The sequence below is a fragment of the Silurus aristotelis genome (genome assembly GCF_946808225.1).
Source record: "Silurus aristotelis genome assembly, chromosome: 25".
NCBI lineage: Eukaryota > Metazoa > Chordata > Actinopteri > Siluriformes > Siluridae > Silurus > Silurus aristotelis.
Window position 1 is genome coordinate 3,973,224 of NC_139598.1, and position 17,025 is coordinate 3,990,248.

The 17,025-nt window shown below is 37.4% G+C and overlaps 1 protein-coding gene and 1 long non-coding RNA gene across 2 annotated transcripts in view; one reads left to right on the forward strand and one right to left on the reverse strand.

Moving 5' to 3' along the window:
- prex2 (phosphatidylinositol-3,4,5-trisphosphate-dependent Rac exchange factor 2) overlaps window positions 1-17,025 on the reverse strand; it is a 98,240-nt gene that overhangs the window by 74,250 nt on the left and 6,965 nt on the right. Inside the window, exons 2-5 of the mRNA XM_083530154.1 lie at window positions 5,584-5,655; window positions 4,806-4,928; window positions 2,485-2,589; window positions 1,239-1,340 (exon numbers count right to left, since the gene is read on the reverse strand). Of these exons, the coding sequence (XP_083386280.1) occupies window positions 1,239-1,340; window positions 2,485-2,589; window positions 4,806-4,928; window positions 5,584-5,655 (402 nt within the window). The remainder of the gene's footprint in view (window positions 1-1,238; window positions 1,341-2,484; window positions 2,590-4,805; window positions 4,929-5,583; window positions 5,656-17,025) is intronic.
- Window positions 12,058-15,906, forward strand: LOC310719977. The gene is made up of 2 exons (XR_014531619.1): window positions 12,058-12,341; window positions 15,535-15,906. It is a non-coding gene; the product is annotated as an uncharacterized lncRNA (long non-coding RNA).

Here is a 17,025-nt window from a genome sequence, read left to right on the forward strand (position 1 = left end):
CCATGGGCAAGTCCAATAATAAAATTAATAATAAAATCTGATAAAATAAACATACCATAAAGATTCTAAACTGTTAATTTCTTTGTAAGGGGATAAATAAAAATACAGAGGAGGAAAATTGTCCACTAGATGTTGGAATGTAAAGATTTGGAGAGAAAAGATTCAGATCTTAACCACTTGACAAGTTCCTGCTTAAAATCCATAATTGATTATTATTTATCTTTTGCGCAGTACATTAAGACACACTATAAGGACAAAAGTTTTTGGAGACATGACCACCAAATTTGCTACTTGTACATCCAATTCCACATTTAGTTCCCATTTTCTGTAAAAAAAAAAATAATAATCTCCACTCTTTTGGGAAGATGTTCCACTAGATTTTGGAGTGGGTTTGTGGAGATTTGTGCTCATTTAGACACAAGGGTGTTAGTAAAGCCAGGTACAATACTGATGTAGGTGAAGTGAGGAGGCCTGTTTTGACTTGTGATTTTAGTCTATGACAGCGAATCTGGGCTAAAAATCATATCACTGTAATCCCCTTCTCAACTCGTCCACCATGAAGGAACGTCACCTCTACACCCAGGCTAAACACAGCAACTTCCAGCATTTCATCTTAACTCTAAATTGCAGAAAGGGGATATAGATCACTATCACAAATGTTTAGCGAGAGCCCTTATCTTTTCCAGCTGTGAGATTTCAAATGCAAACTTCAAGGACATAAAAGAACTGGAGAAAACTGGAGTTTTGCGGTTTTGTTACGCAAAACTAGCGCTCAAGGGTGTGTAGAAGAAAATGTTCTGGTTCAAAAAATAAGTTCAGTGTCAGTAGAAGAGGTCTGTTTACTTTGAAACATGGAAAGCCTGAGATGGAGTTGGCTTGATGGGACAGTTTAAGTCAGGAAATATTATAAAACTTCAGGGCTCCTGGATAAGACTTTTAGTTTCATTGGCTCATCTCTAAATGCTTAGAAAAAATTGGTTGCTTGTGGATTCCTTGACTGCTAGAGTTTGACAGAGTTTTTTATTGATGGGTGCTTTGTGTATACTGTAACTAATGAATAAAATTAAGATCTAGTCTCTTAGGTCATAGGTTTGTAAAAAGGCAATAAAAAAAAAAAAAAGAAAAACACAATAGTCTAAACCTCTTCTTATATAAACCACTTGTTTAAGTCTAGTTTAATGCCACTGGGCAGAAGTTCAGCCTGCTATAACAAGGAATATAAGCAGATTGACACTTACTTTGAGTAGCAGAGGATACTTGCAGATTCTCTGAATGGGAGCCACCAAGTAGCCTTCCAAAGGGACCTCTGTGTTCTTTCTGCCTCCCAACAGCATGCAGTTCTACCAATGAAGAAAGTACCAGAGAAATAAGACTGAACCAGTGAGAGCAAAAATGGATCTAAAGAGCCAACAGTAAGAACTTTGCATTAAGTCATAACAGTGAGTAATGACCAATAAGAGCCTCCACATACTGTAGCCCATTACCAGTGAAAAATAACTAAATAGTAATAACAATTTGGGAACCAAAGTGAACCAAGTAGCAATGATTACAGGAAATATATCAGGAGCACACAAAGTTCAAATCAAACAACTGAGAAAGACAAAAAGCTGAGGTCAGAAGAGCTGTGAACCAATGAGAGAACCAATTCAAGAGAACAGTAGTGGGACAAAGAGAACGAGAACCAAACCGAAGAGCCTTGGAGATCAAACCATAAATCAATATGTGTATCAACAATAGGCATAAAGAATTAATAACTCAATACAAATAAACAGAATTATTCACTAGAGCATGAGAACCAAACAGAGAACCTAAAAATCAGAACTTAAGGGTAGGAAAACACAGACAAAGAAAACCACTAATCCCACAAAAAACAATAAAATACCATGTAAAAAAAAAGCTAGAACAAAGCAGATTATTTAGACACAGCCAGGAGAGAACCGAAATGGGAAAGAAATGAGAAAACTAGAATCAAAGAACAGCACAATAAAACAAACAGTATACACAAAAATGGAATGAAGAAGTGTGCAAAGTGACCAGAGACCAGGCTCAACCTCTGTGTATTGTGGCGAACCAGATTTTCAGATGCTTTATGGAACACCAATGTTCTTAAAGTCAAGACCCATAAGATGCAGCATACCTGGTTCTTACTTTCCATTAGTATTAATACACCTAAAATATTTCAAAACCAGATAAAGGATGGAAAGATCATAGCAAGTGGAAAGGATAGAAAAAAATCTTGGCTATTAGATTTTAATCCAAAGGTTGGCTCAAACCCACAAATTAGTTTTACAGATAATTAAAGACATGATTGGCTAGTGTGCTAGTGTGAGTTTGGTGGATGAAGGATGAATATCTTTTCCCAACAAAGAATAATAAGCAAAAATTTTCTATAGTGTATAATTTTAAATATGTATCCATTTTTATAGAGCAGTAAGTGGGTAAGATTAATTTTTTTGGGTGCGTAAATTTGAAACTAATACTTACCAGAAGACACGTGCGAACACTTCTGATCTTGTCCAGCTCCAGCAGCAGCCTTTGGGCTTTCTCGTGGTTTCCACAATACTCATCGTAAATCTGAAACCTGGCCCTCTGAGGATGGACGCAAGTCATGAAAAGTTATGCACAGTCAGAATAGAGGATATTCCCTGTGGTCAGGTGTATACAGGGTCTGTACTATTCTTATTTTCAAAAATAGGAGTAACTCTTTTTTTGTGATTGCTGAATTATGTTTTAAGTGATGGTTGGCACACCATTTTTTACCTCAGAGGAAATGTCTATATACCTTCTTGGTGTTATTATGGCTCACGGGAGGTCTAATAATGTAAATTAGTGCACCAAACCACCTGTCTAAGTATAGGATTGTAGATTAGAGATTGTAAAGTGCCCTCAGTGATGGATTGTCCAGATGTTTAACCATGAATACATGTTATAGTTATAAAAAAAAAAAGATGCATACTGATGTTGTTTTCTGAAACCTTTATAAGCTGTGTTACCTAGAAAATCCTGACATTTTGTGGTACATGTTTTAACCCGTCAAGTTCTCAAATAATATTCCATTTTCAATATGGCTCTTCTTGAAAAACAATCTTTGAATGTTTTTTTTTGTCCAAAGGACCCATGGGATATATCGCATACACAAGGAATGTACCATGAAAGCTTTTTTTTGGAGTCAATAGATAACCCTCCCACGAGAGAGTACAAAGGGATGGGGATAAGAAAAAACGAGGTCTCACAAAGGGACAGAACAGAACCCTGCAGCTGCAGCTGCACCCACAAATTCATCCTCTCCACACACTTTGTTATAAAACATGTGGCTTTTCAAACTGATTTCTATTTTTTTGGTCACGCTATAATTCAATGAAACAGCAGAAGCGGGACTCTTTGGAACACCAAACTCTCACAGCATAGAATGTGCGGAAGTGGGTATTGTTTATTGTGCTTAGAAAAATATAGTATAACAGAAGTCAATTATTTGGGGAAAAAGTCCCCAAAGTTGCCAAAATGGTGAAGTACAAACTAGAAATAATTTTTGATTGTAAAATGACTGCAGGGATTTCAGTGCAAAGGGGGTGGGGATAATCTTTAGTCGTGCTTTTGGATGTCGCTTGTGTACGGTTTTAAAACAAGGCTATACCGCCTGGAAATGATTTGCATCCAAGCTAAAAAGCAAGTGAATGGCACGACATTCACTTATACCATCTGCTGTAAGTTTAGGTGGTTTCAAGTAATTACGCGGTGGTATCAAAAAGTTTCAAAACCAGCTCTGTTTACAAGAAAGTACTTCATTTATCTACATTCACACACTATCACCTTCAAAATAGTACCCTTACACAGGAATACAGTGCTCCCAGCGTTCCCGCTACTTCGGGAATGTATCCTGGAAGTCTTCTTTTCGAAGCTTGTCAAGCACTTTCTGCTATTCGCACTGGATCTTCGCAATAGTGTCAAAAGGGCGACCTTTGAGCCGGATCTCCATCTTCACGAAGAGGGCGAAGTAGTGTGGGTGTGGAAGTAAGATCGTATGGATTGCTCTCCAATGATTAGCATGCGCAAGATGGTTTTGGCCTTTTCGGTGGTTCTTTGAGGTCTGGTTCAGTGATGTTCTTGCTGCTCAAAACACCTCGAATGTCTAGTTGCAGTGTCACTGTATGTCAAACGTATGTCATGTCAAATGTCTCTGTGGTATATTTGCCCAGTTTCATGTAGAATTTGATGTTTGCTCTTAGTTCTAACTTGCTGTCTGTGATTAAATCGCAGACATGGTAATGCACCGTTAGTCTTAAAACATTTTGATACCACCTTGTAGCTAAAAGCAAACCAATCAGCAGTTGGTATGAGTGAGCTATTATATACTTTTAGAGTATTAAGTAGTATAGTATACTGTAATATACTACAGTAGCAGCAATTACATTTCAAATTAGTTCATGACTGGAAAAAATATAATTTACGTTCTGTTTTTGGTGTAAACAATAGGCGATAATCAGACATCAGTCCTGAGTGAAACATCAAAGCAAATGAGTGCAAAACCCTTTTTTACTGTACTGGTGTGGAAGCTAGTCTCTAAAACTAGTCTTATATTTAGATCATGTACATACATGCATTTGATTGGACAAGCAGTGACAGTGACACACAGTCCATGTTTAGAAAAGTGGTCTAGAGTACAGATCTGTGGCGGCCACTACCAGTTGACGATTCCTGTTTTACACTTTATTCCAATGGGTAAGTAAAGAGAACAGAACAGGAAAGGCAGAAACTGAGATAAAAAGAAGCGCAAGGTCAGCATGTGTGTGATCGCAGAGACTCACAAAGTGTAGGAAGCAGCGTCCCACTTCGTGGTGCGGGTGGGGGTCTGGCTGGAGCATCTCCTCTACCATGGCCAGGAAGTCTCTGTGCACACACTGGATCTCCTCCAGGTTGGAGAACAACACCTGGTGGAAGGGCATGTGGAAGATGATGAATTATATAGCTATATATTGTACAAAACGGCATTATTGTCTTTCAGAAAGGTTTTTTTTTTTTGTTATAAATGTGCCGATTATTCTGTACTGTTATGCGCAGTGATTGACTGGTTTTCTGCATAGCGTAATAAAACCAAATGTCAAACGCAAGAAGCATTAAACCAAGACTGAAAGGATCGGTCCAGACAGTGTATATTGCGCCTTCTTTATTTGATATTCGATAACCGTAACCTTAACCATAACCTTTGCGTGACCCACGGCTTCAACACGCATCACATCCTCCAACATTGATGCTCACGTAAGAGCCAAAACAAGCAGGAGATACGGATTCCATGTTTATGCCCCAGAGTAAGCAAGCACTCTGCGTCACTAGCGCTCTAAGCCGTGGCCTTGCGACAAGCTCGTTACCCCCCACACCCCCTCCGGCTAAAATAAACTCCAGCTGCTTCCCGTGTCATCCCACCTCTCGTACAAAACACGTACAAAACTATTTTCAGCTGAAATATGGGCTGGATTTCATCGCAGTTTGCAGCGTTTTACTGAACTTCACTAAAAGCAATGTTCATGGTGGGGACATACTTAGAATAAAAAAAAAAAAAAAAAAGAGTTTAATTAGCAAACTCACCTTAACCATCTCCTCTGTGATGTTCTTATCCATTTTAGCCACAGCATACTGGTTAAGGCGATGCAGGAATACCTGTTTTTATTTTTTATTGCGAACAGAAAAAAGCAGGAATTGTTATTTATGTAGAAATAAGAGAACGCTAAACAAATGTCAGTACTCCTATGAAATCCATCAGGTCCGAAAATGTACGGAACACGACCAAAGTGACAACAAGGACATTTACAACGCAAAAACAAACTACACAGGACTTCATTTGCTCAAAGTTTGAAACATTTCATGAATATATATATATTCATATTTATATATATATAAATAAAAAAAAACAATCCTACACTGTTAAATAATGAAAAGACTGGGAGGTTGAATTGTTCAAAACAAACTGCTTCGTCCCAAAGCTCAGGAAGTCAGCAAACCAAATAAATCAACTTGCAAAGTCTCAGAACGCTGACAAGACGAATAGTCGCATGAGGAAAGCGTTATCTGTTCTTATTTTATCAGCACTGCACGTTCCCATCTGCACAGCTAGCAAAAAAAGCAAGCCGCCTGTTTCATTACAAACAGTCAGAAGCGACTAGCTTTGTCCTTTTTTAGGTTTTTATGATTTAAAAAAAAAAAAAAAAAAAACTTTCTAATCTTTACTGACTTTAAGTGGTCAAAATAAACCTGTTGCATTGTTAACTGGGTTACACTGGTACCATTAATAACATTCCTACTTGGGATAATGATGTTGCAATCAATGGCAACATTACAGAAATATTCCATGAACATTATGCCAGGTCCAAAAGTATTTGGACAAACTGTTAATATGCAGAGGTGTGTACATTGCAATGGAATAAATATAGAGTTATAGCTACCGCTTCCACTACCATTTTTACAGGCTCAAAATAACTTGGACACTTGAGGATTACCCAGATGTGGCCTGTTTCCTCCTTACTTCAAGACTAATGAAGAAGATAAAAGGTCTGAATTTGATTTCAAGGGCTGTATTTGGTGGCTGTTCATGAGACCTCATCAGATCATGCAGTCCATAGAGGTGTCACATGCAACTGAAGCATCTTAAGGGAGAAAACTGTCCATTTAAACCCAAATGCATGGGTTCCAGACTTCAGGTATTAACTGACTGCAAAGGATTTCAGTCAGTTTTGAGTCCATTTTGAACTGGAAGCATTCAAAATGAAAATGATCTTTGTTTGTCCAATTACTTTTGAAATTTAATTTAAAGCTGCATATCGACACTGAATATCGCATTTCAAAGAGCACTGTAGTGGTATACCAAGCCAACAGGGTCACTGTCCAAATATATATTGGCACACTGTAACTAAACATTTTGTAGCCTCGTGTTGTGTCTGTCAAACTGAAGATTTACTGTACAGTACATTTTGTTTGGACTCGTATGTTGATAAAACGTTGCCACTCATATAATATAAAGAATATCCATAGTTTCCAGTTATGCAGCTCAGCCATTACAGCGTTATGGATTTCTTTTGGATTGCTCTCTTTCAAATCATTAATATTAAATGACAGAACATTTTTGTTTGCAATTGAAATACAGTATAATTAAAATCAAATCTTTAAAATAATGTACACACTTTCCTACTGCACAAACCTTCATTTATGCATTTTACCACATGTAAATAGTTTTGGATGAATAAATTTGTTTGTATCCACTAAGATCAAATAAAGCCCAATATAAGAATGTTAGAATGTCCACGTTATATAATAAACATTGCTGAGAACAACAAGAAACCCTGATAGATTGAACTTTCCTTGAACCAGAAACACACTGTCAATATAAAGCAAAAGCAAAATCTATTGAGAAGAAAGAACTGTATTCTGATCAACAGTGACGGATCTAATGAGCTGAGACGGGGCTGGAATATGTCAGGCCTCTTTTACTGCAGAATTAAAATTGACATATATATATATATATATATATATATATATATATATATATATATATATATATATATATATAAATATATATATATATATATATATATATATATATATATATATATATATATATATATATACAGGGACATCTTATGATATGAAAACCTTATGACCTTATGAGAAAAGTCTTCCGGCTTCGCCTTTCTACAAACTTTAATGACACTAAATAATCTAAAGCATTTCCTGTTAGCATGTCAGAGATGTCAAGATCTCCTGATTGGGTCTCTATCGTAAACACCTTCTACAATCTTCCAGTACACGTACATGGCCAAATTAACAGGGGAAGTCTCTTGGGCTGGCCCGCTAATTAGAGAGCAGCGAATCTACTGATTACAAGTGGCTCGCATATTTCAACAATCGCATTTCAATTCTAACTTCAATCCCCACTCTAATCAAAAAGTAATGATAATAGAATTGCCAAGGCAAAGACTTGACTAAATATTAAGAGTTGCTGTTCTAAGTTCAGGTTTGATTGACCTTTAGAAACTGTGCTGTGTGGCAAAGCATTAACTTCTTCAACAATCTGAGTGGCAGAACTCGTCAGTTGGATCGGACCACACGGGCCAGCCTTTACTCCCCACGTGCATCTATAAGCCTCGGCCACCTTGTTTCTTCCTTAGACCACTTATGATAGATACTGACCACTGCAAACCTGGAGCAGCAGTTTTGGAGATGCTTTGACCCAGTCGTCTAGACGTCACAACTTGGCCCTTGTCAAACTCACGCATATCCTTATGCTTGCCCATTTTTCCTGCTTCTAGCAAATCAAATGTAAGAAACAAATGTTCACTTGATGCCTAATAAATATATCCCACCCACTAACAGGTGTTATTATGGAAAGATAATCAGTGTTATTGACTTCACTTCATCATAATGTTATAATGTCATAATGTTATTCCTGATCGGTGTAAATTCCAATACACATTTTGGCCACTTGGGAATAAGGATTAAGGCTAAATATCTTGCCAAAGATCATAATGTTACACCAGAGAAATAAATCGTTTAATGACGTAAGAAGTTTTTCTAAACACAGGTACATTTGGTACATCGGTGAATCGTCTAGAACAAAATATCCCAGTTAGAATGAAAAGTCAATGACAGACAGAATAAAAGAGTGCTGTAGGATTTGGTGATCAAGATTGTGTAGTGTAAGACTCGTCTGCAATTGATTGTAGAGTAGGCAAATCCCTTCTTTCATCAAACAACAGATTCTGGCCCGGGATGAGTAGGATGATCAGTCTGATGTCATGTTAACTTAGGTTAACAAAAGAAAGATGGTCCAAGGGTTGCCAGTTGCGAAAACATGGATTGGGTTCATTTGGACACCTCATGTTACCTCTGGAATATGAATTTTGCACCAGTGTTTATGTGCTCTTTAAACATCACTTTCTAGATTGAATCTCACTTTGCAGTTCCACTCAAGAAGCTCCCCCTTTTAGGCAAGACTTTAGACCAAATTTCTGATCATGTGTTCATTCAGATACATGAACATTAATGAGGTCAGGAACTGTTGTTGGGTGAAAAGGAATTGGATGCAGGTAGTGTTACAGTTTATCTTGAAGATCTTCAGTGGGGAATGAGGTCAGGGCTCTGGAACAGAATTGCAATTCAAAATGCAATTGTAACATACTCATTTATTTTTATCTACACAAATATTTTGCGCATACAATGTATCAATGGTTTAGGTCCAAAATGTTCTGTCAGAGTCTGTCTACTAAAAGCACCACTGCACTAATGGAAGCAGCTGTAGAGTGTTTTCAAAGACCCACAATATTATCAATCCTAAGACTCAAGCTATAAACTGTGGAGACTGTGGTGGAGCTAAGCACAAGTTTCCTGTCTGTCTGTGGACCTCAGAAAGGGACCATGAATATCAGAGCACTGATAAGAAGCACATGCTCCCAAATAGCTTTGTGTTCAAATATGGACAGCTCATTTCATGACCGGATGTGCTCAGTTCAGGAACCACCACTTGTTTGAGACAAGCACAATCAGAAGCAGGCTTCCCAGCAATCAACTTGCCAGTATAGTTTTGGAATGTGGAACAGGAAAACAATGCGACTTTCGACAGTTTGATGGAAATCCTAGGCTGGTATACAGTACATCTGACAATGGACTATTTGTTCTTAGTTTTATCTTCAGACAGAAAGAAATTCCAATTTTTGTAAACTTGAATAGGACTCCGGTTAGAATCTTGGAGACAGACCAACACAAAGCATCAAAAAAGGAAAAAAAAATCCCAAAGTGGTTTTGAGTAAAACGAAACAACACCTTATGGGCATCCTGTCCTGGCAGACTATCCAAATAGACTTCACACACACACTCACAAAGAAATGCATCACTCGGCCAAATTCTGTGTGGAAGTTTCACAGGAAATCCAATATTTATTAGTCACAGGCCAGACGACTAACTACCTCAAAACTTTGAAGCTTTTCTCAGATCATAGTCAAAGCTAAACATAATATTTTTACCATGACTGGAAAAATGGTGGTCAAGCAAATCCTGGCTTTCTTAAATCGCCACACACATGTTCTTACACCTGCACTGTTGAGGTGAAAAATATGTTTTATAAAAGTAAAAATAAATCCTCCAAATTCTTTAGGATTGTAAACTTTTGTAGATATAATGTATAAAGTACAGTTTAATACTGTGTTTTTCAATTCTCATGTTTGCTGAAGCCTGGTAAAAGGAAATCGAAGCATGTTATGCAACACATCCCTTCTTCACCAAATTCTCTTGCATTCCACACGCTTAATATCATAATAACCGGAAGGTCTCTTTCTCCTGTACTTGGTATCTGAGTCTCTTTCTAAGAACACTAATGTGATAGAGAATGGAACAGACAAAAATAAAAAAAGAAAAGACATTGTGTTCTTGACACAACAACATCCCCAAATGTGAGTTCATCACAAGAGATATTATACTGTACAGATTAATACTGTGTATGGACAAAAGTTGGTAAACACCTAATCATAAGAAATGTATGTGCTTTTTAACATCCCATTACACATTTAATTCCCATTTGTTATTATAATAACCTCCATTCTTCTGGGAAGATTTTTCACTTGATTTTGGAGTGTGTTAGTGGAGATTTGTGTTCATTAGCCACAAGGGTGTTAGTAAAGTCAGGTACTCATGGAGGTGAGGAGGCCTGGGGTTCAGTCAGCCTTTACATTCATCTAAAAGGTGTTTGATAGAGTTAAAGCTCTATAGCAAAAGATCTTTTACTCTAATCAATGTAACCCATATCTTCATGGAGCTAGCTTTGTGCAGATTATAATGCTGGAACAGGTTTGGGTCTCCTAGTTCAAGTGAAAGGAAAATTTCTAAGCTAGCACCTTCAAAGACATCCTTCAAAGTGCACATATAGTTGAAAAGTGAGGGGTCTTAATACATTTGTTTGTATTGTGTATATTAAAAGCCTGAGCAAAGTGCATTAGTATTCATGCCCTTGATTATATTTAGAAATTTTCTAAGAACTGAAAGAGACCAGGCAATGGACAATATACCCAAACTATTTTCTTCTTCTTCTTCCACCACAGCAGATCATCCGTCTCCATACCCCTCTGTTCTGTACATCTGCTTGTTTCAAACCAACTACCTGCATGTCTTCCCTCACCACATCCATAAACCTCCTTTTTGGCCTTCCTCTTTTCCTCCTTCCTGGTGGGTACATCCTCAGCATTCTCCTACTGATATACCCCATGTCCCTCCTCTGCACATGTCCAAACCATCTCAATCTCGCCTCTCTCACCTTGTCTCCAAAACGTCCTTCATGCGTTGTCTCTCTAATAAACTCATTTCTAATCCTGCCCATCGTCGTCACTCCCAACGAAAACCTTAACATCTTCAGCTCTGCTACCTCCAGCTCCACCTCCTGTCTTTTACTCAATGCCACTGTCTCTAATCTATACAACATCTCAGGTCTCACCACAGTCCTATAAACTTTTCCAAACTATTTTATAAATACAAAATCGGAATCGCAACAATATTCACCCCAAATCACTGTGGAACTAAATGAAGCAAAACAATTATTTGTCATGAGGTCTGAAAATAAACAATATGATCTTATGTTAAAAAGCAAATTTCATCAAATCATTTCTCATCAAGAAATCCAGATTCAATGGATAAACCCTGCATAGCATTTGGCAGACACCTTGATCCAGAGCTACTGACAACTGAGGGAAAGGGCCTTGCTCAAGGGCCCAAAAGTGTTAACTTGGTGGTGGTGGGATTGTAACTCATGACCTTCTGTTTCAACGTTGATGGCCTTAACCGATGATCTACCACCACATGGTCGGCCATGTTCTCATAAGAATAGCCTTCTTTTTTAAATCCTAAAAAGCGCATTTGTCTGCCATTTTTTTTCCTTTTTCCATTGCAAGAATCTTTTTATGTTTTTTTTTTATTTATTTTTTTTATACATGAACCGGTTATGTAACATGTTACATGAGTTCATAACCGGATTCATAAACAGGGACACCAGTACATTCTGTTCAGATTGTAAATATGATAATTAGAAGCAGTCCGCATTTGTTTGAAGATGATTTACTGGTTCTTTGTTGTTTTAATTAGTTCAGAACTTTTTTTTTTACAAGACACAGCAAGTGTTTCAAATTGAAATGACTTTGTTATGCTTTCTGGTAAATGCATTTTATTGAACAATTTTTCTTTGTGTGATTAACAATCCGTAGAGACAACAATTTCACCCTTATCGAATGGGAGCGAGCCGGCTGATAATGCAAAGAGACCACGTCTGCAGGGTTTAATGAACAGCTGGAGTGTGAAAGCAAAGCAACAAGCAGGTGAGTGTGTGCGTGCGTGCTGTTTCATATTCTGAAATGAGGTCTTGAACTCCTAGGAAGAACCGGGTTCTAGGGCTTCTCAGGTCTTTGCGAAGGAAATGTTATGAGTAAGGTGATAGGTATGTGAAGTTCATGCTCTCTCCTGAGTAGAGTCAACATGCCAAAATGGCATCAACCGCAAAACAAAGATCATCTGTCACTTCCAGACAAAACAGGATATAAACCACATGTTTTTGCGACTTCTTTATGAGGCGATAGCAGCAGGTGTCCGTTTACGTTCCTGTCTTTACACATGTGGGCTTGGGCTGGGACAGTAAATCAGTGCAGTGTGTAGGATTTGATTTGAAAAGAAATTCATGGCACATCAAACGCAACACTCAAGATTTCAAAGATTTAACGATAAAAAGTGCACATTCTTATGGAAATAAACAGATGAGATTTCCCCCACACGCCTGCACCGGACAGGAAATGGGTGTTGATTTTCTTCCTGTGGAGGAAAATACTCATTTATCAGCCTGGTTTCTGCTCTGCTTCAACAACACAGGAATGCCATCATGCTCTCTGCGTGCACAGACCACCACCAGGAGACAACGCTGTCTTTTAGCATGGCTCCTGACAGCACCAGACCAGGATTTGTCTCAGTCCCTGCACAATGTAGCTACAATCCTGGAAGACATCCACAGGAAGGGCTGAGTAGAAATATATTTGAAATCATGTTCACCACAGCTGATGTGTCCTTGGAGATGCTTTAAAAAGGCATTTTGCAAATGTTGAAAATCCAAATCAGATTTGGGTGAAATTATAATGGAACTTTGATACAGGCATCCTTAACATCTTTCAGTATAAATAAATGCACCATAGTATGACAGATGCCTTTCGCCTTTGTTTATGCTTCCTGGTCAAAATGTTGAATCATTTTTAAGTATTTTCATATATGACATTAGCATGAGGTGTTATAAAAAAATATGGAAGACAGAGGATAACAAGAAGAATTTATATCTTACAGATGTCATTCATGTCAATTGTAATACCAGTTGTCAAATGTCAATTGTGTGCATCTCTTGTAAGTAAAAAAGTAAATAAAAATAAAACCTCAATAATAAAACCTTTGCCACCATTGAGGAGGTTCAGGGCAAATAGCAGAAGGTTTGACAAAAAGAATACTTCCAGGGCACATTCCAGGCGTGTCAGGAATGCTGGGAGCACTGTATCGCTGTGCAAGAGATATTTTGAAGGTGATAGTGTGTAAATATTGATAACAAAAAAATCACATACATTATATATATACTTGCTTCTTAGTCACTAAGTGTTTGAACAAAGGAAGAGATTTGGGTCTTTACAATGCTCTGCATTTTAATTTTGTTCTTCCTCTAGTTTCTCTTTCAAAATCCTTTGTAATAAAAAGTAACACCTCTAAATAAGGATTCAGGAAGTAAAAATAAAATTTTCACCACACATTCTCCAATTACACTCTATAAAAGCAGGGTTGATGATTAACAAAAGCCCTGAATAATAGAATTCAGTACAAGAGTCAGCAAATCCTACTGAATATGCATCAGCAATGCACTATATATTAACTCCAAAGCTGATTATGCAGTCTCATAATTGGCTAGGGCCTAGATGTTGGTCATGCTGACTAAGCTGGGCTTTCAGCATGACCATGTTTTAATCAGTCTTTACCAAAATACTGCCACTGTCATTAGTTTGCTTCTGATCAGAACCTCGCTAACTATAAATGACCCACGTTTCCTGCAACAAGCTCTATGGAGGTTTTGACTTTCCTTTGAACTGTTGTCTTTGATTCTTTATCCCCAATCCCTGTCAGAAAATTGGATGCTGCAAGTTGTGAAAGAACCCCAAGAAGTTTTTTGTAAGTCCTTAGAGACAGGTCTGAATGGGAATGAAAATAGGACAGGCCAGGAAAAGACCCCTTCGAAGGGTTCTGGGCTCAATGCCATCTTTGTATGTGGGAAGAAACAGTGGCCTTTGCTAACCCATCCAGCACGCCAGGCTCTATCCGTTCTGGCTGAAAGAGCACAGACTACAGGAAGAGACATGTTGATGGCACCCTGTAAGTCAGCCAAAACCAGAGATCGAACTTGATGAGCTATCCAATTGATTTGTCCTGGATCCCATCCTGAGCCATTGATCGTTCAAGCAGTAGGTTAAACCAAAATTATTGTTTTTTGAATATACCTGGTGAGCATTAATGCCCATTTCACGTAACATGGAAACCTCACAAGTGGCCATTGATGTCCCTCTAAGTGAACACCTGTCAAAGGGAAGGGCAGCTGGCATAAGAGGCTACACAGGCATTCTATTCATTTGGGAGAATAGTGGTGCATTGATATACGCACTGTTGAGGCTTCCTCCTCAGTATGGTTCATGAAGGCACATGAAGAACTAAAGTGGTCAAATTAAGGAGATGACCATAAACATAAAACACGAGCCCCTGGACAAGTAGTGGCCTAAGAATTCAAATCTTAAGTTTCAACTCTGAATCAGCCCAAATGAACAATATGAGACATAAACACTATATTGCCAAAAGTTTGCAGACACCTGGTCATAGGTAAATTGTGTGCCTCCAGCTTTGTGATAAAAGTTTGGAGAAGAACCACATATGGCAGAAAAGGTCAGGTGACCCAATACGTTTATCCATAAAGTTTATATGCCACATATTGAATTGCATGCTGGAGCCACAAATGCGAACTGAACCAAAGGAGAGAGCTGTAGGTCTGCAAAAATATTATATTTAATATGTAGATTTGGACCTGGTGTTTAAATGAAAAAATTTAGGCCCAAGTGCTACATGAAATATTTTATAACAGTGAAGGTGATTTTATGTTATATTTTACAACAGTACAGGTGATTTTATGATTTTTACGCACAGTCACCAGTGCTTGACCAATGAATGAAAGGTACGTTTTCAGTCATATACAAGCCTCCCACAATTTCCCAAAAAAGCATTTTTGGACCCAATTTTGCTGATTCAGCATCAGCAAACACACTAATAGGTATGAGATTGCACTGAAAGCTGTGATTTAATGATCCAACCAGTCCACCAAATATAATAATACTTATTATTATTCTTATAGTACTTTTATGTTACTTCTTAAATGTTTAGGAAAAACAAAATTTGATTCACGAATGGATTTTGATTCATTGAGTAACTTGTTTTACTTCTTTGCCAAAGCTCTGGAAAGGAGCGACAGCACAGGAAGCACAGAGCACAATGTAAAGCAGGGGAGGGCCAGGAAGGAAGGAAATCCTGCTTGCCATGAAACAAAAGCAAAAGGAACTCACTGACTGGAGAGCCCCTGAAAGCTCTCACTAGCCCGCCGCAATCACAAACCTGACACCCAACCAAGCGGCCAAACCCGAAGACTCAACATGCTAAATATGGTGTTACAACTGGGAAGATTGCTCCTGAACATTTCACATTATTATGTTTTGTATCATTCTAGGCTCCAGTGATTTGTCAAGGGGAAGATCTGAAACAAATCACTTTTATTTTTTACATCAAAACAATGTAATGCAAAGCGTATTAAACAAGATAGCTTTCAAACTGTTCTTTAATGTGAAATTGAATGAAACATTAATGATGACAAGAAGTCAAACGTTCCAAATTCAAATACGGCACCAGTCATGTGAAGCGACATCAGACTAAATGAGAGTGGTGTGTTTAAATAGAGCTTTGTACACAAGCTCTTTGTGTCTGTAGCTTGTGGGGAATACACACAGCCTGCTATGTGACAAGAATCTTAAAATTGCTGCAGAACTTCGAAACACAGACAACACTGGGACAGATTGTCTGTTCGCTGAGAATAATGCACAACATCAATACAGCGCATTGCTAATTAGCATTTCTGACTGAGTTGAATCTCCTTAGGCCACTCAGTGGAAAAAGAAAAAAAAAAAAAAAATATATATATATATATATATATATATATATATATATATATATATATATATATATATATATATATATATATATTTAACAGAATATAAACAATTCTCCACATAGCCAACATAAAACTATCACTTCCTGTCAACACTATGAGTTGAAATACCTGAGAGACAAAAACTGAAAAAGAAAGAGCAGAGAATAAGGACTAGCTACTGTATGATTAGCCATGGTGGAGGTGAAGACTTTAGCAGTCAATGCTCATCTTTTTTCCAATTACAGCTGACAGACTTTCCACTGTCTCTGACAAATTACAGAGAACCATGAACTCTTCAGAGCAGTGTTTCAAAAGTGGTTTTTTTTTTTTCTCAGTCTTGTTTAAGCTGCTGTGTAGCAGCTATAAGATTCTTCAGACAGTCATGTAAACACCACACAGCAGTATTTTAACTCAGAAATCCACACGTAAGTATTTTCACATTCCATGAATATTTAATTTTGTAATCATAAAGCAATGAACGCAGTCAATGCAAAATTCTGTTCTAATAAGGTATAAAAAAAAGATAAATCTTTCAACCACCTAGTGCAATATATTACTGTTAAATATAGAATAATAATTAAATAAAACGAAGCATACACCTCAGTGAATTGTTATTACATTAATTACATTTCATAACAAATATTAAGTAGTAATAGTTAATAATTAGTCGTTTATGCACTATTAATTTAACCTTTAAAAAAAAGGTTGTAAAGAGTTATACTAGTTTAGTACAAAAAAATTAG